Here is a 22,137-nt window from a genome sequence, read left to right as displayed (position 1 = left end):
TCTTCTAAGAACAATAAATGATTTCGGAGATTCCGTACGCGGGAATCTTCGCCCGGGAAAGAAGCGGCAGCCGTCAGTGTTCTATCTAGGAAAGCTCAGATGCAGGAGCCGCGGCGTTGGGAAAGTTGATTTGGTACATCATATTAATGAGTCTAAATAATGAAAGCAGGAACTTCATGTGTACAATGATTCGACACAGGCACAAGTGGTAGTTCGAATTATTCTAATGATGACAAGAGGTGTATATAACGCTACACAATATTCCGGATACAGGATACACGTCTATCCGTCTATCTATGAGTTTTGATCTTCTTTGTTCGTAACTCAAAGAGTCGAATTCGACGATAGACTGCTATGCGTGGAGGAGGTCATCGTCGTGATCGAAGTCGACATCAGGTCGCAGCCCGAGGGAAGGAATCCCGAAACGTCGAGCGGACACACTAGAGTTTGATCGCACTTCTTTTTACTTCGACGACCAAGCGTTCCCTTGGGGAACTTTATCTTCGTCGAGGGAGACAACGGCACCACCGAAGTGGCCTCGTGTCTCCGTTTCCTTTGGATAATTGCATCACCCAGCAGAGATTTCAGCTGTTGCGTCAGATGTTTCCTCAACAGAGTCTTCGAAGTCCCGATGTTCAACAGCTCGGCGAGGAGGTTTTCACCCAGACTGTCTTCGTAGACAAGCAGAGCACCGTGGATCCCGGAGCCTCGCAAGTTCGGTGCGTACTCGGAGAGATCTATATCTCTCAACCATTGCATGAGCCGGTGGTTGGTCCAGAGGGAGACTTCTTCGACGCTATCCTTGGTTTTACCCGTGGAGCGCCGCTTCAAGCATCCCGGATCGAAGTTCGTTGTCCGCAGCACGTAAATGCCCCACTTCAAGCTGAGCAGCGAGAGCTGAGAGTTGATCTTCAGAATGCCGGCGTCGTCGAGCGTCATGTTGTGCAAGATCAGACCGTCCACTCGAGCTTCCTGAAAAGCATCCGTGTACTGCGGTAGACCGAGATCATCCAGCCAGGACAATGCCCACTTGGTGTCGAGGCAAATTGCGCTCTTCAGAAGAGAATCGTTCTTGATGAACACGTCGAGGGCCAGCAGGAGTTTCCGCTTGTGCAGGGGATGTTTCACCGTGGCTTGGAAAGCATCGCTCTTCAGCAAGTGGATCAACGCCTCTCCCGTGTGCACGGTGAGCAGATGCCCGTCGTATAGATCGTACAGATCCAGCTGCTGGAAGAAGCTTATGATGCATTTCTTGTCCCATTCGTTCAGAGGTCGTTTCAGGTGCTCGTTGGATTTCCATCCGCAGAGCCGAGGCATGGCGGTCGCTCGCATCGAAGAGTTCCGTTTGAAGCTTCCGATCGAGGAATTCGAGGCGGAGTTGCTCCTGGAAAGTTTTCCGAGGAGCTTCATGAACTTCTTGGGACCGCTCGTGTGGTTTATTATGGGCTGAGTGGGTGCTCCGTTGACAGGCTTGACCACGCGGTCTGGATTGGCCAGCTCGGGAGCCGACGTACTTCGGCCTTCGAGGGTCTTCAGTTGACCGTTGAGTTGGTGCAGACTCTGTTTGTTGACGCTGACGCCATCACCGCCGCTCGGACCACCGCCGGAGGAGGCGAACGTCGGTGGTTTGTAGTTCCGCGGCAACGTGCTGTAGAGCGACTGCGGAAACCGCTGGAAGCGGTCGTCCGCTTTGCGCTGAGCGGACGGACTAGCGGCGATCGTGTTCGAATACACGGGACTCACAACGACGGGGCGGGGAAGCGGTGGTTTGTCTGCGTTGGTGGTTCGAGTGGGTGTGCAGCTCCTCGGACCGGACAAATCGCCTCCCGTCAGGTTGCTCAACGTTCTCTGGAAACCAGATTGGAGACTCTTGAGGCGCGCCGTCAACTCGGCGCGTTCTTTCTCCGAACGGAGCAGCTTCAACTGCATGGCGGGTACGTCGCTCATCAATTGCAGTTTGTCGCTCTCGATTCGCTTCCTCATCCGCACCTCGATGATCAGCTGTTCCTCTGCGGCTTCGAGTTGAGCTGAGCGCCGATGCAGCTCCTGGCTGAGACTCTCGATTTCGGCTCGCTGCATGGCGACGGTCTGCTGCAGCTCGAAAAGTTCTTTTTTAAGATCGATGTTTTCGTTTCGTAACGAAATCTGTTCCGAGAGGTCGTCGGTCTCGGATTTGTACAGTGGAGATTCCAGAACGACCGGTTTCGCCGGCTCGGCCGTAGACGGGGAATACGGAGAAAGACTTTTCGAGGGACGTTCCAGCGATCGGTAGACCGCACTGCCGTAACTCGACCTGTGATCGTTACCGCCGACACGACCGCTATTTGTGCTGCTGCTGCTGCCTCCGCCATGCTCGGGCTGGTTATTATCGACTTCTGCGGAAGCGATAATGCTGTCCATTTCTTTGAGGGCCGCGGCCAGCACCTGACTGGCATCGGCCAGGGCGGGCGAATTCTCGCGCTGCAGATACGCCATTTCTGTGGCCTGAAAACAAAATTGATCTGAATATTCAGCTCGCCGTCCCATCCATAAACGGAGGCTTATGGGTCTCGGACTCGAGAGGTTTGTTTGACCGGCTTATCTTTACTGCGCGACTCTGAGCTCTCGGAGCCTCTGACGTTATATCGCCGTCGCTGCTTTCGCTGCACCGATCCCTGGCTAAACAAACACTGCTCATATTGAACTTGGGAGGCCTTCCCCGGATAGGGCTTAATAGTCCTCCGGCGATGAATTCGGGAAGCACAGAGAATTCCAGCAGTCATCATCAGAATTTCGAATTATAAACACGAGAGACACCGCGATTTCGATACTTTTCCGGCAGCGCAGCGGTCGACTGCCGCCTCCACTCTCATCTTCGCTTTCGGCAAGAACCTAGAGAAACCTCAGACGGTTCTATTCCCTCGGTGCGACGTCGATGATTCCTCGAAATCCATGAGTTTCCGATGTCCGGACACGGGGAGTCCCACTGTGCACTGTTTCGAACACTCGGCAATAATTCCCGCAGTGATCCACAGTCGTGACCAAAGTTTTCCAAAAAGTTTCACCTTGCTCAAATATGGCTGAAGACTCTCTGTATTCCGTGAAGATCTTCAACAATGACTTCCAAGAGCTGTTCCTGGTGTTTTCATAGCTCACCTTAGGGGAAATCACAAGATCCCAACTCCATTTTCTTCCCTTGGCCGTGCAACAGTGACTCTTCGAAGAGTCGATGGAGCAGCGCGACTCCGGGCTACTATCCGACGGTTAGGCGATGCATCGCTAACTGACGGAGAAACACCATGGCTTCCCCGACACAACCCGATATGGAGCTCAAAAAAGTAAGGAAATTCGCATTTAATTGAATTGCAAGCGATTCCCCGTATGTGTGAGATGATTCCCAGGGGCGTTCATCATCGATCGGAGCAGGAATTTCAGTGACTTTCGCTGCGGCACGCCGCATTGCATGGAAAATTGAGTTCCTGCTGTCGCAGACCTGCCGTGATCGGACGTCTCCATGAATCCCTTTTTGGGAAAATTGTCCACTAAGTTTTCCCAAGCAGCTCTAGAAGTATTCTCGCTACACAAGGGTGATATCAACAATGATCAGGATCATTGTCCCTGCCAGGGAGTGCTTCTCAGACCTGCGTTCGATGATAGATGTGCGTCGCTCCGAGTCACATGGACAGATCGCTCGAACCGCAAGCTGAAACCAGTGAATTGCACCCGTTTCCGAAGCTTTCGAGTCCGGGTTGAACATTTGCCCTGGTATCCAAGTCGAGCCCCGATGGGCAGCTTAGGCTTGCCAGTTTCTCAGTCTTCGGAAGATATTCTTCCGTTCCAAATCCGAGAAATCATGTGATTTGAATCAAGCGATACTCCACAGGCTGTCAAGGAGCTGAAGCAGAAGATGATCGAGTCTCGGCGGAAGATGAACATTGCTGAGATGCAGGTGAATCAACACAAAGTCCTCGTACAAAAGAACGCTTTGATCAAAAATGTGATTTCCTCCTACCCCGACGAGAGCCGCATGTTCGAATCGGTCGGAAGAATGTAAGTCACTTCCTGGCACTATATTCTGATCAACTTCAAGCTTTCAATCCGGACTCGATAGGCCTGCCCTCGAACCGCCTTGGCCCAACACAACCCTAAGATCACGAATTCCGTTCTTCCAGGTTCATGCTGAGCAATAAGAAAGATTCCTTGACCAGGCTGGATGAGCGGAGCAAGCTGGCGCGGGAGAAAATCGAAACTTTGGAGGGGAATCAGAAATATTTAGAGAAGAGTCTTAAAGATAGCGAAAACAATCTCCGTGAGATGATCGCGAGCAAAAAGGCTGCCGTCTGACGATTGAGCCGTTCTGTTTATTTGTAAAAAAAATCCTAATGGTGTCTCCCCTTTCAATAAAGCAGAACTGGGCACATTCGTGCTCATGAGTGAATCGATTGCTGTGATTGTCTTCTATTCGACCTCGGTCCGGAGATTCCGAGCGCTACTCACCCCTCGCGTTGAAACTTGTCGGTGCAGGCTGTCACTCCGCGATAGAGTTCAGACCGTCTGAAGATTGCTCGGAGAATACATATATCTCTCAGGGAGTTGTGCGGAATCGGCATACATGATCGATTGGTCCCGATCTGGTGGACGCCCATCGTTTCGCGAAGAGCGATCGCTGTTGTGAAGCGGAAGCATGCGGAGGCGTTGCGTCGGAGTAATAAGATTTCGTCGTTACCGACCGGCGCAGCGAACTGTTCTGTTCGACTGAGAACTCCCAGTGATAATCTACTAGAAGGACCAGACACATTCGCTAGGAATGAGCGCTTGGGACTCACGGTGATTCTAGAATAGCGGTTCTCGAACGAACTGACCGGCAGCAGCTTACGGTCGACCGAGTTCGGGAGAAAATCACTTCTTTACATGCATCAGAGACTATTCGATCATTAGTGTTGTATCGTAAGAACGGATGGAATTAACTCCAATGCTCTCCGAACGATTTAGAATTCCGGAATTGAATTCGCTTAGAATGCTCGGGTTCCTCAAGGTTTAATGTTTCACTATTTATTGCGGAGATTGGGAAGCCTCATCCATCGACATCGCCAGCATCGGCGGTCGGGACGCTCATGAATTCACTTCATTCATTTCAATCAGGTGATCCAAAGAAATGCCCCTCGGCAATGCTACGCTGCCCTCGCGCTATTTGATCCAGATTGCATGAACCGCATCGGTGACAAGATACCGATTTACACTGATTGAAGGACGATGAAATCCAGTAAATGATGCAGGATACTTGAATGATGATGAAACTTTGGTAGATACAGTTAAGTTTATTTTATGTTCAAATTTACAATTCACTGCTCCTCTGAGAACAGTGCCGCCACATCATCATCATCATATACTCAGCGTGCTTCCTAGAACGAATCGACGGCGCAATTTGCCGTCGACGACGGATTTCCATTTAACCGACCGACCGACTGACTGACTGTCTTACTGACTCATTGTCCGAATAAGCGAGGGACCGACCGGCTGCCCGCAGGCCAAACTGACCGGTCGGAAATCGAATCGGCGGAATCATGTATACTGTCACCGAAGCGCCGCTACATTCAACCGTGATTTGCGCGAGAATTTCCGGTCTACGCTCCTCGTCAGGTCGTTCAGCTTCGCAGACTCATTCTCACCGACCATTCCTATCAGGTTACCATCATCGAGTTCATGGGAGAACAGGCGACGAGGTGTTCTATTAATTCTTACCATACTCTCGCGTACTTCTCAACTTTAAGAGCCTATGTACAACTATAGGATGCACCTAACAGGATGCGGGGTACACATCGAGTGTGCCTTCACGGACTATCGTTGAACAAATGTCCAGAGAAAAAGGTGTCGATTGAGGAGAAAAAAACAATAAATTCGAAGGAAAGTCGCAAGCTTCCGATCGTCAACTTGTGGGGGTGACATCCGGCCGAGATTGGTCTTGGTTAGCACGCGGTCCAGATTGGGGTCGAATAGGGAATTGCCTTCGTTCCTAAGTTTCTCTTTTCTTTGCTGAATTCCGATTGAAATATCCGAGTCATCAATCATGTCAAATGTCCAAAGATTGATGAAACAACAGCTCTCGGCGGCGGTACCAACCTAAAGTGAAACAGGGGTAGAGGTAACAACTCAACGATTCGAGAGCGAAGATCGGGCTACCGTCGACGCTCCCCCTTCAAGGGGTAAACTACAGTATAATGTATAGATAGCTAATCAATCTAACTACAGGTTCCTTCAACGGTCACGAGTGGTAAATGAAGGAGAAATATGAGGTTTCCAGGGAGGAGGTCGTCGAGGAGAACCCTGTCTGATCCTGAACCTCTGTCTCCGAGTTCAATTTGGGTCTGTCACCGCCGAATTTCCCTGCTCATGATCGTGATTCCTCCTCGAAACGATCTCCTTCCCGTTTCAATTGTCCTAAATATCAACAATCGGGTAGGTATGTGTGTTCTGCTGGATGCCTGATCGCATCCGAAGCATTTCTCTTTGATTGTAAGGAAGTCCCTCGACGATATTCGTATTACAGTAAGTAGTGCTTCGGATGTTGTGATCGCGTCATGATCACCATCGTTAGCGATAAATGATCTTACAGGCGTTCCGTTCAGGTTGCTGCGGAAGAGTCGAGGAGGGTTCAACGTGCCTGTCGCTGGACTCGCCCCCTCGCTCATCTATTCGAGTAAGAATTGGAGAATGCAGCTCGAAAATTCTCAAATCAACAAATTAATTGCTCAACACGATAAGCCCGCTCCTAGCGGGTCGGCTCCCGACAATCGACTAGACGACACCATTTAACGATTTTTCGCTCCCGCGCCGGCGACTGGAGGATCTTGGTCTCGCGGGAATATTCAACATTTCCATTCCTCAAGTTCATGTCGTTCATTCCTCAAGTTCTCAGCATGTTCACGCTCATGATCAAATAAGCAACAACAATTACCACCGGATCAGAGGCAATAAACTCGAGTCCGACACCCGGTTTTCAGCACGGTAGGCATTCACCATCCCAACAAACTCCGATCGATGGCGATAGCAGCTGAGTCGATATTTTCTTGTTTGTTTTTTCTTTTTTCGTCGTGCTTCCGCCAACAGTTCAACTATTCAGAGATATCACAAGTCTATCACTACGGTCGTTTGTCATTCCGATAGAACTCATAGTCATCATGATAGTAAATCGTTCCCGCGTTCTGAGTAATAGTACAATAGTCGTAGTTCCTAGCCAGCGATCCCTGCGTCATACGGAGTCGAGCAACAGGATTCGCGACGACATTCCGATGCGGCACCTGGCCGATGGTTCCGTCGCCGCGCTCTCGCTGATGCTGCTGCCGCATCTTCACACGATGACCTGCTGCTGATGAGGGATTTGCTTGTCATGGCAACTGGGCGCGGAGTCCTGTTCGACTATGGCCAGAATTTGAGTGCAGATACCTTCGACGGTACCGTCCCCAGAGTTCAATAATAGACGTTCCAAGAGACCGATTCCTTTCTCGTCGATCAACATGGCGCAGTACCGTTTGGCTGTAACGGGATGAAAGTTTTAGGGGAAAGCCGCTTCCATTGGCGATTGCGGGCGACAGTCTCACTCTCCAAATTCAAGAGGATAAAATCCTGACGAGTCGGGACGCGTAATGTTCTCCGCTCGGTGAAGCATACAAGCAGGATCGTTCTCCGGGGTCGTGAACTTACGATTTTTCGAGCAGACGTGATGGATAGCCCAGACAGCCCAGAGCTGAACCTGCGGCGAAATTCGGGCTTCGAGAAGGGGGAAGAACGGATTGAAAGAGCGATATGCGACCATCTCGGTTTCAGGACTCTTCCAGCTGTTCACGGCTTCACCCTGGAACACGATCGTTGTCTCAACACTCCGATTCCCGCGAATTTCAGTGAAACCTGAGTTTCCCAGGCTCGCGATATATTTCGATGGAACATCCGGGGATCTGGTCCCTCGGCTTTAGAAGAACTATCTCTCGCTTACAAGTTCATTGACCATGTCTTCGTATGTACACATGTTGAACCTCCAGGCCTCCGGTCCATCGGAAGCCAGATGGGCTACGATCCCGGCCGCGAAATACGAAACGTCTATATGTTGCGAATGGAGAAGCTTCCGTAGCACGAACAAAAAGTCGTCCTTCATGAGCTCGACCCTCAACTGAGCGACCTCGGCGATGTTGTTCAAGAGGCCGAGCACTTTTGTCTCAACAGATCCGTCTCCTTCAGAAAATGTTTCTAAATTAGAATGAATGTTTTCACTTGGGGAAAGTAAACTGCTCTCGACCTGCTGCACCATGAAGGGGAGCATTAATCCACGAGATAATTGATGCTTCTAGTGTGTCACGCTGAGCGTACCTTCGAATATTGCGAGGACTTTCATGAAGAGCTCCATTCCACCGAGAGATAAGAACACGGAACAGGTTTTCGGGGATTCATCGGTTAAATTCCACAGCGCAGAGAGGGTGAATTTCATCATGATGTCTACGTTCCCTTCGGTGATCTGAAAAGGCCAGCCGGATCCTCAGTCTTATGTCTTATGGGAAGGAGACCTCGAGAACGGCAACTAGGCGAGGGATTGGGGAACTCGCGAAAATTTTCCGCTGGTTTCTCTCGATATCTCCGGTCTTTGTACGTACCTTAGCTTTGACGATTCGCAGCAACCGCTTCATGTACATAGGCTCGGCGCCAAGTGAAGACGTTTCGCAAGTCGAAATTTTCGCGGCAAGTATTGAACAGATGGCTACGGACATTCTGTTCATGGCAGGGTCGTCGAAAAATACCAACGAGTCCAAAACCAGTTTGGCACAGTGGTAACGATTGAATGACTGGAAAATGTGCCACTCGTAAGTACGGAATCTACACAGAGTAATTTCAGGCTCCGGCTCCATATATGTATCATATGGATATCTTCGGCATCCTCGCACGATTACTCACGACATCCTGCAGAATCCTGTCCGAGCACAGCGTCAGAAGAGTATTCTTCTGCAGTTGTTGGTGCTTGGGATAGTTTTGCATGGCAGTTAAGGTGAGCTCGACGATTTTCTTCAGCCAGATCGGATGGATTTTCTGACCCAGCTGTCCTCTCGAGAGATTGTAGAGACACGCCGTCGCAGCCATTTGGATTCCGAGAGTCCTACAGTGTTTCTGCATGCCTGGCAGGATGAGCTCTATGATATCGACCCGCGGTTCGTTCATGTTCTGCGTGTACGAATAGAGATGATACAGCGATTTCTGCACGAAGAAACGTCGTTCGGGATATCGCTTGAGCGACTCGAGAACTTGTTTCTCCGTTCCGCAACCAGAAACGGTCAGCGAGAGGGTAGGACTGTTCGTGAACATGCTCTCATAGCACACTTCGGTTTCGGCGAGGCCCAAAAATTGCAGCGACGGGTGCGTATGGATGAAGGCTCTGCAATGGACGAGGAGTACGTTCAAATAACGCAGCACGTCGAATCTCAAGCGGGCGGAGCCTCTGTGATCCCGACGAGACCATGGAGTGACATCTCGGTACTTTATTTTACCTCAAATCGGAAATGTCGATGCCCTCCCGGCCCGATATATCGAACGACCGGAGATTAGGCAAGCTCTCGTATTCTTCCAACAGGAGTCTGATTGAGTGCTGAGGACCGGAGCCTTCCTGGGTGTATTGTCCACTGTCTCGGTCGCAGGAGATATCCAGGTTTTTGAGATTCGCCATGCAGGACAAGACGTTTATTGCGGTGGCCATGTCCAATTGGCGGAGATTGTACAGGTTCAGCGAGATCATACGGCCCGCGCAATTCCTGTGGAGGGAAGGGCTTTATTTAATTGTCTTTGGCGATCGGATACGCCGCGACGCTGCGTTCTCCACTCCCAGGCTATCAATACAGAACTCTCCCATGTTTCTCCCATACGGGAGGTCTTTCTCCACGCGGGGCATCGTCGAGCTGATCCGAAATCGCGGTGTTTTCTCTAGCGGCAGTTTTCTGTGTTAAATCATGATTCCCCGTCCATGGGACTGTCCTTGTCTCATTCCGAGTTCCGTGCACTATGACCTCGAGAACGAGGACCTGAACCGCGGAAATCTTCCGTAGCCCAAGGGGCCTTCTCGATGAACAACTTGTTCGAGATCGAGAATCGAACGCCTCCAGCCCCTATGCATTATTCGCAGAGATTGTGCAAAACGTATGAAGAGAGAACATTTGGTGATAGGAGGTATGACTCCTGACCGCCCGTGAGAAAGACGCATTTCTAGGCAATTGTTCGGAACTCGTAGTCCCGGCTCCCGGACCGCCAGAAAGTTTTCGCATCGGAATCCTTTTGAATCAGTGTCTTCCTACTGTCCCACTCAGCGCATTCAGCGGCGAAGAAAATTTCGGAGGCTGATCGAATTCGGCCTCCCATCACTGTTACGCTCTTCCTCGCTCGGAACACGAGGAGTTCCACTGATCAATGGAAACATCACTCCGGCGCTTCATAGTGTCTCGAATCTACCTACGGATCTCTCTCGACGAATCGACAGACTGGCGGTGCCGTCGCTGCTTATGCTGTTCGAATGTTTCCAAGTGATCAAACCGATAATGGCGAGGACGAAGAATTGACGTCATTAGCGTGAAGGATATGGCACAGGAGTGTACTCTGTTTTGAGGAAACTATTTTCGCCTAACTGACTCGAACCATTATTATTATTCTGACAGGCGACCACCACATATTTTTTCCGCATCGCTCTCATGGTTGGTATTCTGAATTCGTTTTCCGGAATTTTCGCTGAACGTTCCCACGCGGTCTGGACTCACGCAGTGTGATAGTGAATTCTAGGAGAACTATTTTCAACCAGAGGATGAACTTACTTCAAGGCTGAAATATCGGTTACTTTCGTCTGGGAAATATCGAGCACACTCAGATGGGGTAGGTCTCCCGCGACAATTTCGAGAGAGTGGGTATCGAATTCGGTGAAAGAGACGTTCAGGACTCGGAGGTTACGGAGCTTCGACAGCGAAATCACCACAGGGAGCGATGCTAGCCTGTTGCCGAACGATGAAACGCCAGGTGGAGTGAAGGCGGCCTCCGAAACGTTCAGAGATCGGAGATTCGACAGAGTCCATTCTCCTAAACAACTGATGAGATCATTTACGGTGACCTAGAGCGAGAGCAAAAGAAACAACAATCAGATATGTGGTCTGCGGCATGCACCTATACCAAGGAAATAGCTGCGAGACGGCTCTCTCTATTCGAGCCGCGGAGACCAAGGCCCGACATGAGTTCGCTGCTAGAACACTCAGGTTGAGAGCCGATGCCGAGTTCAAGGTTGTATTTCTCCGGCCCTTTCCTTCAAAGGGTGACAGAATGTGGTCATTAATTCCCATTCTAGGCATCTTTCCACATTCACGGGGGAAATTAAGGATCAAAGTTCAGCCTTGGAGAGGGCGAATTGAGGGAAGAACAACAGACGTGGAGTTTCCCGCACGCTAAAGGTTCATGGCCGCGCGGAAACTATCCACGCAATTCGACCTGTCGTCGTTTCGTTCCCATGTGAGTTTATCTCCATTCCCAACTTCCTCCTTCTCCGAGTGGCGACGACCCGTGAACGCTCCGCTGTCTGGCGAGACAAGCTTAATGAAGCTCCGTCACCGGAGGGCATCTATTTAAAGAGAGCGAGTCTGAAATGGCGGCGCTGCTCTCCTCTTCCAGCTCTCAAGCTTGAAACCGAGAACATTCGGACGTAGGTTCGTTCAATTCCCTCGATCGAACACTCTGAACATCAAAGTTACCGAGAAGCGAGGAGGAGAATTTCAGGGAAGTGGGGATAGGGAGATGACTTAGGAGAGCCGATAAGGTACACGGGAGGGAGAGACGATATTTTGAGGATATCTCGCCGCAGTGGGACGATCTGAGAGCGTTGGGCTCCAACCCCTTCATCCCAGTCCATTAGCCCGAAACGTCAGCTCCAATCTGCGGTATCGCGATTGGATTATGAAAATCGTTTAAAAAGTTTCCCAGCAGCGTCAACTTACCCTGACGAGACCGACAGCCTCGAGCTCGTGAATGTTGTGAGGTCGAAGAACTCGTAAACCCTGAGTCGACACGTGGGCGGCATTTTTGATGGTCACTCTTTCCAAACGAGTCGACCGGGTATCGAATAATGAGAGAACTTCGTCAGTCAGCCGACCCTGCAGGAAGAAGCAAAAAGAAAGAATTTAGACTCCTCGTGCTAGCTAGGATACCCAGACAGGCTCTGAAGGGAGACTCAGACGCTCCGAGACCTCAAAGATTTGAATTCTCCCGATTCAAAGAACAAGGTCGCCGCGTACACGCGAACCCCGGCTCCTCGTTGATGAAGCGGCCTTGGTCGTAGGAGGAGAAACTATCCAGCTTCACAATTGGTCTCGTTGGCGACAATGTTCGCGAGCTTGCGCCAGCCACATCATAAGAATTCGCTTTCTTCCCGCCAAAAATAGTTCCTGACATAGGTGGGGCAGATAGTCACCGCTCGCCTGGTTTGGCTCGGCTCGTTTGGTCAGGCGCGACGCTCTCATCCTTTTTCTCTAGTGATGCCCCTCGGGTGCTAGGGTATGTGATCGGCAAATCGAGCTCCGCGAAAAGATTCGAGCATTCACTGAGCTATCATACGGTTATCGAACTATCCACCTGAAGTCAGTCGATCGGATTCCAGCACCGGGAAGAGTTCCTGGCCGACTCCTCACTCTCGCAGCGGAGTCAAAGAACTCGCATTTTCCAGCGAGCCTAGAGTTCCGTCCAAAACAGGAAGGTATGACTTGCAACAAAATAGCAAAACACGAGGCGAGCTATCTACTGCAAACGCGAGGACCACGACAGTGAGGAGTGGTGACCCTATTTTTGATTCGATTTCGAGATAAGTCAGTTCAGCAGGCGAAGCTGGTTATCAAATGAGAAATGTCGAATGATGTGTCGCGCTAGATGACTCTGCATTCTCCTCTTTGCCTAAGAGCGAAGATTTTTGAAATACACCATCCAGCTCATTTTTTTTTGTTACACTCTTCCCATCGCAGCGAATATCTCGCCATAAGGAAGGATCACATGAAGCTGCTCCGGAAAGCGAGGAAACCGCTTCGATACTATGATGAGCGGCGGGAACTTCCAGGTCCGTACCCAATCGATACGGGAAAGCTAGCATTCATGAGGGATTGACCGTTAGGCAAGACGACGAACTGCAGACAGGGGAATCGGAGGGTCTTCCGGCAGAAGAAAAAATAACTTCAGTCGCGGGTTAGAGTCGATCACTGACCCGGGGGATGGACGACGAGAGGAATCAAATCGGGAGGAGAAACAGGGATTCCAAGCTCCATTTCATTTTATTTCGAATTCCTCGAGGGGAAATCGAGTCATTCAGCATCTGAGCCTAAAAAGGATTCGGGAGTCGGCAGACGGGACCCCCGACTTCGCTCATATATTTGCTTGATGAGAAGCAAATATGGGCCCGCGTTGATCTCGAAATAGTTCCAGAGGGAGTGGCTCACACCTTCCCCTCGAGTCGAGGTGGTTTCGTGCCGGGCTCCGGCACTCCCGGGGCGAATCCGGCGAGATTTGTTGCTCCGTGACAAAAAATGACTTGAATAATCGTATATGGATTTGCGTCATGGAATAAGTCCACGGTATCATGATCTGGAACAGCCGTCTCAGCCAGAGTCCGACAGTCATCCCTGCCCCTCCTCGCGCTTCACTTCCGATGGGCTCTCGGATTCTGGTCAGGTAAGGGAAAACCCGCTGTTGAGCTCGCAGTCGTCTCGTAGTGCTACTCCAATGAGTCGGCTCCTCTAAGGCGTCTCGGGGTATCGAGGGCTTTTATACGATTTGATCGGGCGATCCACCTCCCTTGGCTGTTACAACTGCCCGGTTCCACCCTCCTCGGTGGATAGTAAAACCCCGAATCCAGCCAGTCAGGGTTCAGGCCAACGAGCTATCGGCCAATGAGCAATTTTTCGTGAGAAAGCGAGCAGAAGGAAAGCAAAGGAGTTGGGGATGCTGTTCTACGTTTTATGACTCGTATGAGAGAACTGTGATGTTGCATCGAACGCGTTAACGGTTGCCGAGACCGCATCAGCTGATCAGTCAAGCCCAGCCGATTTACCCATCAGGGTCTCACTTCGAGCAATTTTTCCTATTGCCGAGATAATATTGGCGTCGATTCCACGGGAGAGACTCGAGTGTGATTTGAGGAGGGAATATCTCTGGTACATATTCGTCACCAGTGAATGCTTTCGAGAGAAAGGACTTCGAAACTGGTACTCTTGATACCCGAGAGACGACTCAGCACTCCGACCTAGTCAATAACAGCGGCTGACTTGACAAACTGTCTCACCTGTTCGGAGATGGTTTCGAGCAGGCTCTGAGAGAGGCCTTGGTGAAAGAAGACATCGGAATCCTTGAACACGTATCTGTGCTGCTCGTTCGGAGGGCTCTGGTCTCCGGTAGCGGATGGTGCAGGTTCGGTCCTACACACAGCCGACAAATTCATAGATATAAAATCTATGCAGTTCCTCTGCAGCGTCAGCGGAGAGTCGTACATCTTGCTTCTTCCGCGGCCGTCGGACTCGGGAGTCCGAACCCGAAGCTCACAAGAATCCAATTATACTCCAGGCATCTGGAAATGGAGATGAAATACGTTAGTCAATGAATTACATGGTCTTAGTCGGGTTGCTCCCTATTCGTTGACGAAAAAATATCCTGAACCCATCGCGGACGAGCACCTCAACTCCTCGATCGAGACCTACTCATGAGAGTCTAGACTCTAGACACTGTCGCGGTGCATTGCCATCAATTAAACAAGTTCTCCACCATCGTCCTCATCGAGTCGCTTGCCAAGGATGCAAATGTTTGATGAACATTTCACAAAGAGTTCCGAGCGGAAGCCTCGAGACTCTAAATGGCTAAATGAAGCCTCGAGATGATCCCGTGATCGACCGAGTAACTCAAAGCACTCCTCTCAGTAGGAGTTCTAGCAGTGTTGCTGCCAATCAAGTGCAAGGGGACGTCTGAGCTGAATCGCTGCTGAATTATTCGCGAGGAGGATGCCTCTCGTTGCTTTCTCAACGGGAGTACACATCTGCTTTGGGTCGAGCTGTTCATCTTTCCACAAAAACGAGCAATCGCGCTGAACGTATCGCCAGCTATTCGGGCGAGCGGAGGGGCAAGAAGACAAGATAGCCGAGAATTCTCGAGCGTTCGCGATGCAAGTACTTCATCGAGGTGAAGAGAGAGAGTGAAGCGGGAGACGTCCCCGTCGGACTGACCCAACGCCGACTAATCTGGCTACGGCGGGAGCAACTGAGTGATCTTTGCGAGGAGAACTTCGCGTCAGTCTGAAATCAGAGCCGCGACTCGCAAAGATAGAGAGCGAGGGAAGGTAGGAAAATCGGAAAGGGCGAGGAGAGGCCCTTACCAAAGGATGCCCACGTCTGCAGCAGTACAATCTATTCCAGCCGTAAAATCAAGCGATCGAGCGAGAGCCTACAAGCGATACAGCGCGTCAAGTCGACAAACGCCGCTACCATTTGACAAAGCGCGCCATTGCCGTGCATCCGATCGGCATTCTCGCAGCCTCGTCTTGTTGTTATGATCCAGGACTCCGTCGCTGGCGCGTTCGCTCGGCTCACGCCGGAAGCAGATAACTGCCAGCATCGAAAGAGGAGCTTGAGGCAGAGTACGGTAGCGAATCAGATAGCGGCACCAGACGGTTTACATTCCGATGTTTTGAGTTCAGGTCGACTCCGCGGTACTCCTCGCTGCGTCACCGGAGTATGAAAAGCCGTGGACGCAATTCCGGTCGCAGGGTCAGCTCAACGCCGACACGAGCGTTAGAGAATAGACCAAAGGACTCCTGGTTGTAATCCACAATCGATTGCATCCCCGGACTATGACTGAGCGGCTCTGGATGAGATATCGCAGATCTTCACGATCGTTATCAGCACGGCTGAGGTGAATGCTCGCCAAAACCGGCGGATATGTATCTCGAGTGGGTAACGTAGAGTAAAACGTATAATAGAGACCGACGATGATGTCTCGATTGACCGACTCGTCCTGGAAATCGATCATCGTCTTGCGCCTAAGTGCTTCAATGCTTGTCGGTCATGGTGACGCGGCCTCATCGGGCAATAACACGCCGGCGAATTGAGAGCCTTCCGGAAGATGCGGCAGGAAGCTCCGAACATCGCAACCGCCAGCTGAATTGCAGGGACGATTACGAGGATGCTCATGACGATCAATCCACAGACCACCGCTCGACTCGAGAGAGCGAGGCGATTGAACGAGCTAACCGAGCGGAACACGAAGAGGGAGAGAGCGCACAGCACTCTGTTGGCAGTCAGCAGGAGGTCGCTTTCCGAGTCGGCCCGTGATGAGGTGTAATTTGAGATCGAGATGATCGCCGCCGCGGCCGCAAAGATCAGTGTCAATATTATCATTTTCATTAAGAGCGAAGAGCAAATGCTCTCCACTAGGTGGACAACGGAAGCGGAGGGAACAGGGCTGGGTTGATGCCCTTCCTCGATTCCCTTCGCACAGCAACGGATCGCCGATGCTCGATTCGTTCGGCCGTCGAGCCGGCTTTGATCATCCAGGGAAAAGGAAGCGGGCGAGTCAACGGGCTCCCAGAACTCTGAGGAAGATTTTTCGGAGGAGAGCGACCTGTCCTCGATCACGGCGAAATCGTTGAAGACCGTCCCAGTAAGAACGCAATGGCGAGAAGTAGCTCGCGAGCAAAGAGGCGAATGTCCTGAATAAGAGTAGGGCGGAATACCTCGTGATTCATGCGACCGATGCTACTCTCTAATCGTTCCTTTCAAAAATTCAGGTCTGGGCAACGCAACGCGTGGGAAACATCACCGGACGAGCAGAATGAGAGATGGCCAAGAAAAATAGCTCCTAGCCCACGGTTCTCAGAGACTCTTCCTCGAGTCTGTGATTGACGCCAGGCTTCACGAATTTTCGGGCAGCATTTGAGCATCTCTCGGGTTCAAGAGGCGTCGAGGCGCTCATTCAAGCGAGCGAAGCAACCGCGAGATCTCGTGTCTCAGCGAGTAGCTCTAGACGCTGAAGCGAATCTGGCACTCTCGAAGTAACCCGTTCTTCTAACCCACTTTTAAGTAGTGCGTCCTCCACTCGAGCGGGCAAGCTTCATCGGATCGGTCATCTAATCAACAACAACGCAGTCAATCGAGCTCGCGAACAAACAAGTCGTCGTGTAGTTCTTTGGGAAAATACGAGACACCCACGTCCCCATTCCAACGAGAAAAACAAAATTGCACATGTCCGTCTTGGCAGGACGTCAATTCCACCATTGACTAGCGACTCCATTATCCAGAACACATGCGAACTTTTCGAGGCATAAATGATGACCGCGGAGCGCATTTTCCGCGCCCAATGATCGAAACCAGATCGACCTGGTCCTACATTCTGTACTTCCCTTGTCATTCTTCATACTCTGGCGATCTTAAAATAACATTTCCTGTCATAATACGGTGATAATGAAAATATTCCGTGTCTTCGTAAGATCCGAGCACGGAAATGTTTACGGAGACGAGGCGGATGCTCCTTCACCTCACAAAACCGGTATGGATCTGTGCTCCCGAGTAAACATTTGTTCAAGCGAGCATTGCCTTGTGACGGGTGGACGACTCGGGGTGAAAGAATGCATACCAAGGAACAGATGCTGAGAATCGGTATATAGCTCAAAAGGATGTCGGAATCGACCTCTGAAAATCCAAACCAGTGCCACACCGGACTCTGTGTTATTCTGTGTTATGAGAGATAGGTACAACGCAGGCGGAGAGGGTCAGCCGGAGACCCATCGGGGTCATGAGCTCCGGCAATCCGCGACATGGGTGTGGTTCCGGAATACAGTCTTGACAACGACGGGGAGGTGAAGCACTCCGACCGGGCTCGATATGTCAAAGATCTATCGAGTTCCTCTCGGATGGAATGCGTCGGGCTCGTTCGAGGGGAAACGCTCCCGGGTGTGCTGGGTTTCCACCCTGTGGGGCTCCTTCCCCCGATCTAATCGAGTAAAAATGAACCGGTCCAAACTTCATCCCCTCCGGCGAACGAGGCGGCTTATACCGCTGTAAGGGAGGATGTCTACCCCGAACCAACGTCAGGATTTCAGAGCCATCGCTGCTGGCATTCGTTTTCGTACATGTGCGTCTCTAACGTTCGTCAGATTATCAGACAAGCGGAAAAATCCGTGGAGGAGGGCTAGCAGGAACTAGCCAACCCGGATGATAGGGAATGCGTGCGGATGTAGATGGGTACCAGGCAGGTGTAGAGAGCCCGGCATGGATAGAAATAAGGGGGCATTTTCCCAGACACGAAATGTTCGTCTACCGTCGATAATCCCCTACTCTCGATATCCCTTGAGATAGCATTATTTTTTGTCCTTCAACCGCGGGGAACGCAGACGAGAACAGATCACAATAGAAGGGAGAAGCTCCGAGAGAGAAGATTGTCTTTTTTCGAATATGCCGAGGACACATTGATGGCCGCCGTCCTTGAGAGAACAGTATCGTTGTGAAATGTCTCAACGAATACTCTCCAGGTCCCGGTAGCCGACCTCCTCCCATGGTTTCGTGCATGTATATGAAGTCCCTTGAGAGCACGAACCTACGTTCTCCGGAGAGAAAACAGACTCTGCCCGATCCCGGAAGGATAGCCAACAAAAACCGAAATGGTAGGCTGTCAAGCGGGCAAGTCGGCCGACGATCGTTTGGTCACGCAGTAAAGGAAGGTCTTCCAGATCCGCAGGATCTTCGAGAGAGAGCTTCTGGCCGAGTTCGCCAACATCATAGAGAAGCCCATGCGTTCCATTAGATGTGCATCTGGCGAATCTGCCGGTCTGGCATATCTGTCGTTCTTTATTTGACGTGGAGAGCTTCGACTGTAGGATGTCCCGAGAGAGCTTTTGTTTCAGCCGTCTCTGCCGAGGTTATGACATTGAACCGAGGCTTCGGCCGGCTGCTCGGTCGTTTGGTCGGTCGATCTCGGAAGCCTTAGAAGCCCGAGCTACCAGGACACCGTGCGACGAACGAGGTTCAGAAAGGCCAAGGGGATGATGCTTTCCTGGCGGAGACGAAAAACACGAAGACGTTACAGGATACGACGACCGGTCGGCCCCATCAATAAATGACGACGCGCCTCGTACATCCAGTCGGTCGAATGCGAGACAGAGCTGTCAATGGTGATATTACGAGCGACAGAGAGCTTGCAAGAAACACATTTTTATAGTGAGACAAATAGTGAGACAAGCTCCGATCATAAATACGCAGGAATTGCTGGCTGGCGAGAGACTGGTCGGATCGTTCCCTTTAGAAACCACTTCCTCATGACCGGCGGCAGCTTCCTCCAAAGGAGAGAAACCCCGCCGCCGCTGCCGCAGCAGCCATTGCCGGATAAATAAACAAACATCTTATATTGTACAAACGCTTCTCGCCACACCACTCTGATGCTGCTGCTGCCTCGACCCACCATTGGCGGTCCATAACGACAGTGGAAAATGCGGTTGTTGGCATCGTCGTTATTGTTGTTGTTGTCGTCGTTGTCGTCGGTGTTATCGTTATTCATGGAGTGCGGTCGGAGGAGGATTGCGGTGACGGCGCCTTAGTTGGATGCAGTCGTACAACGGACGCGCCGGGCTCGGAAGATGCGGACACCTTGTCCGATCGCCGCCTTCGGGAAAAGAAAGTACTTTGGCGGGACTCGCTAGTCCTTTCTCCCTAGTCCTGTGCCACGAGTGATTGCTCGCTCAGCTTTGTGCAGGACTCGTCAAGACGTACAGAACACATTCGCTTTCCGGTCATAGCTCATATGTATGAAGAGCGAAACGGGTAGAAGAGAAGATGAAATGCTGCGACAGTCCGCCGGCGGAACTGTCCGGAATAGGGTCGACCAATCCGATGATCGAGTGCGAGACGCCGAGGCTATCCCCGGATCGTCCACCTATGAGGCGATTCCGAGGGAGAAAGCCACGGAAATTCAGAGCTGGTCGATTGGGACGGAGGAAGGCACTGACCGCGACGGGCATCAAAACAGCTGTCGCGTCGGAATCCAACAAACGAACAGCTCTCACAATTGCATGACTCGGTCTCGCTGCCAGTAGGCGCCGACGACGTATTGACGAAGGTAACGGAGGATTTCTCGTCACATCGAATCCGGCGGCGCGTGTTCTCGTCCGGTCACTAACACCAATCGGAATGATGAATCTGGCGCCGGAATGATGAGGAATAAAAGGCTGCAGCGCGGTACCGAAGTTGAGAATTACGAAGGTGGCGTTGAGAAAGGAGATATACCGTACTACATATTTCTCTCGAATTACGTGGAGCTCACTCGCAGCCATTGAAAACCCCAGGCTCGTGTTTACTGTATCCTCATTGTATCTATATACTCATTCTCGTTTCTGTCCCTTATCATCTGACGATATGGTGTTCTCCGTAATACCTCCGATTGAGATTGCGGCAGGTCCAAGGTCCAGATCTGTTCCGCGCTCGACCCTGTGGATCTTTGACCCGCCTATCTACTCGAGTTTTTCGAGCTTAATTAGCGCTTCGATCATTCTCGTGGGAGTTCTACCTTGTCGGGTTTTGCCCGGAAATTCGGAATCTGAAAATCTCCCGGACCGATACGATCTAGGGAGATGAGGCTGCTGATCCTCGGTTCCGATCGCAGCTCCACTGCGTCGACTCGAAAAAAAAAAAACGCCCGGAATCTCGGAATAGTAGGGGATGGCACCTACGCTCTCCCAGACGAAATCCAGGACGCGCATCATGCGTGGGAGATGAAGGTTCTCGTTTGCTCTGCTTTGATTTGAGCTAGGTAGTTTCCCCTCAACGCTCGGATTCCAGTCAGTATTCATTATCCACATTCGAAATGCCCAGAGCAGCAATCTCTGATCATCCGCAACGCTCTTTTCGGCGATGAATCGAATGGGAAGACCTTCGCAGAACGCAATGCTCGACGATCTGATCTCGGTGGGGCGGATGGAAAATTGAAATCGCGGAATCGACTTCCCAGATCATCTATGCGTTGCGAAACTGTCCTCGATGGGTCGCGCAGCTTCTCAAATGAATCCGCCGCATGAATTCTCGGAAGCTGCTTTGCCAATCGCCCGCCCGGCTCTACAGCGCGCATCCGACATGCGACCGGGACCGTGTCCCAAATCAACCGAGGGGGGGGAAAGAAAAAAAATACAACCCGTAGGTCTATTCTTGTTCGCCACGTGAGTCATTCCCGAACCGTAATTTCGAGATGGAGATTCGCCCTATCGAGTGGAAAAGGCAAGCTCGTATCGATATTCGAAAGCCCTGCTGACACTGATAACCTAATGCACATAAACATAGATCTCCCCCAATGATTCCGGTGACGAGGCCTTTGGAAGCGATTAGTACACTGCCGTGGTCGTAGGCAGCCGATCTGGCAAGAGATGCAGATTGCGGAGAAGCGGCATCAAAGCGTCTTTTGCGAATCCCGCCGCAGACTCATCGCGTAGAGATCTGCGCAGGGACCTTGTATGAAAGCCCCGTGTCGGATGCCTCTGCGGCGGATGTCTACAGCGTCGCTTGTTTCGAATCGTCTAATTAGATTAGAAAAAATAAAATAGACTCACGGCTGACCTCAATCCACGAGGAGTGACGCCGCGCCATCTCAGCAGTGAAACTTATCGTTCAAATCTCCCGAGTGTCCAGGGTCTCCCTGCTCGCTACCCGTTTTCGCGACGATTTGTTGCGATTCGATATTCAGCGTGATACAACGACAGCCGGGGAAGAAAGGGGAACACTAGGTCGACTATATTCAGATGCCCTCTTCCCACCCTCCCGAGCATCTCGTGAAGCGAGAGCCTGAATTTCCGACGGGTTTTCTTCACTCAGACGGCACAATTGGCTTATTTCGCTCGGACAGAGACAAGACGAGCTCGTTCTCGCGCCTGTTTTCTGTTCAGTGGCTTCCGAGAGCAGTGCTCAATAAAACGACAATGGCTCTCCACCGCGTACCGCGACGATGATGTAAACAAAACACTTGCGGACCCTATCCCGATTATATAATTTCTATTTTCGACGAGCGGGTCCGCCTATTTCATCCCGAGCTGCAGGAGGAGGGACTCCTACGTACGTCGATGGAGTTGAAGAAAACGCTTCGTCCGAGTCATTG

The 22,137-nt window shown here is 51.2% G+C and overlaps 3 protein-coding genes across 3 annotated transcripts; 1 reads left to right on the top strand and 2 right to left on the bottom strand.

Annotated features, from left to right (window-relative positions):
* Positions 1-324: 324 nt before the first annotated feature.
* On the bottom strand, positions 325-3,195 carry LOC100900929 (liprin-beta-2). Its single transcript, XM_003744386.2, has 2 exons — positions 3,045-3,195; positions 325-2,484 (listed from the first exon to the last, which is right to left on the bottom strand). Exon 2 carries the CDS (start codon positions 2,473-2,475, stop codon positions 325-327), a length of 2,151 nt encoding a protein of 716 aa, XP_003744434.1. The 5' UTR covers positions 2,476-2,484; positions 3,045-3,195.
* Positions 3,196-3,266: 71 nt separating this feature from the next.
* Pfdn1 (prefoldin subunit 1) lies at positions 3,267-4,417 on the top strand. The gene is made up of 3 exons (XM_003744377.2): positions 3,267-3,317; positions 3,863-4,029; positions 4,152-4,417. The coding sequence occupies exons 1-3, from the start codon at positions 3,279-3,281 to the stop codon at positions 4,321-4,323; spliced, it is 378 nt and encodes a 125-aa protein (XP_003744425.1). The 5' UTR covers positions 3,267-3,278; the 3' UTR covers positions 4,324-4,417.
* A 1,831-nt stretch (positions 4,418-6,248) lies between these two features.
* On the bottom strand, positions 6,249-14,512 carry LOC100900781 (protein zyg-11 homolog B). The gene is made up of 10 exons (XM_003744385.2): positions 14,306-14,512; positions 11,979-12,134; positions 10,815-11,104; positions 9,507-9,767; positions 8,920-9,394; positions 8,622-8,810; positions 8,341-8,485; positions 7,970-8,205; positions 7,681-7,831; positions 6,249-7,512 (listed from the first exon to the last, which is right to left on the bottom strand). Exons 1-10 carry the CDS (start codon positions 14,510-14,512, stop codon positions 7,328-7,330), a joined length of 2,295 nt encoding a protein of 764 aa, XP_003744433.1. The 3' UTR covers positions 6,249-7,327.
* Positions 14,513-22,137: the final 7,625 nt, after the last annotated feature.

Source organism: Galendromus occidentalis, unplaced genomic scaffold (genome assembly GCF_000255335.2).
Source record: "Galendromus occidentalis unplaced genomic scaffold, Mocc_1.1 scf7180000077465, whole genome shotgun sequence".
Classification (NCBI taxonomy): domain Eukaryota; kingdom Metazoa; phylum Arthropoda; class Arachnida; order Mesostigmata; family Phytoseiidae; genus Galendromus; species Galendromus occidentalis.
This window is presented reverse-complemented; position numbering and strand designations above follow the sequence as displayed.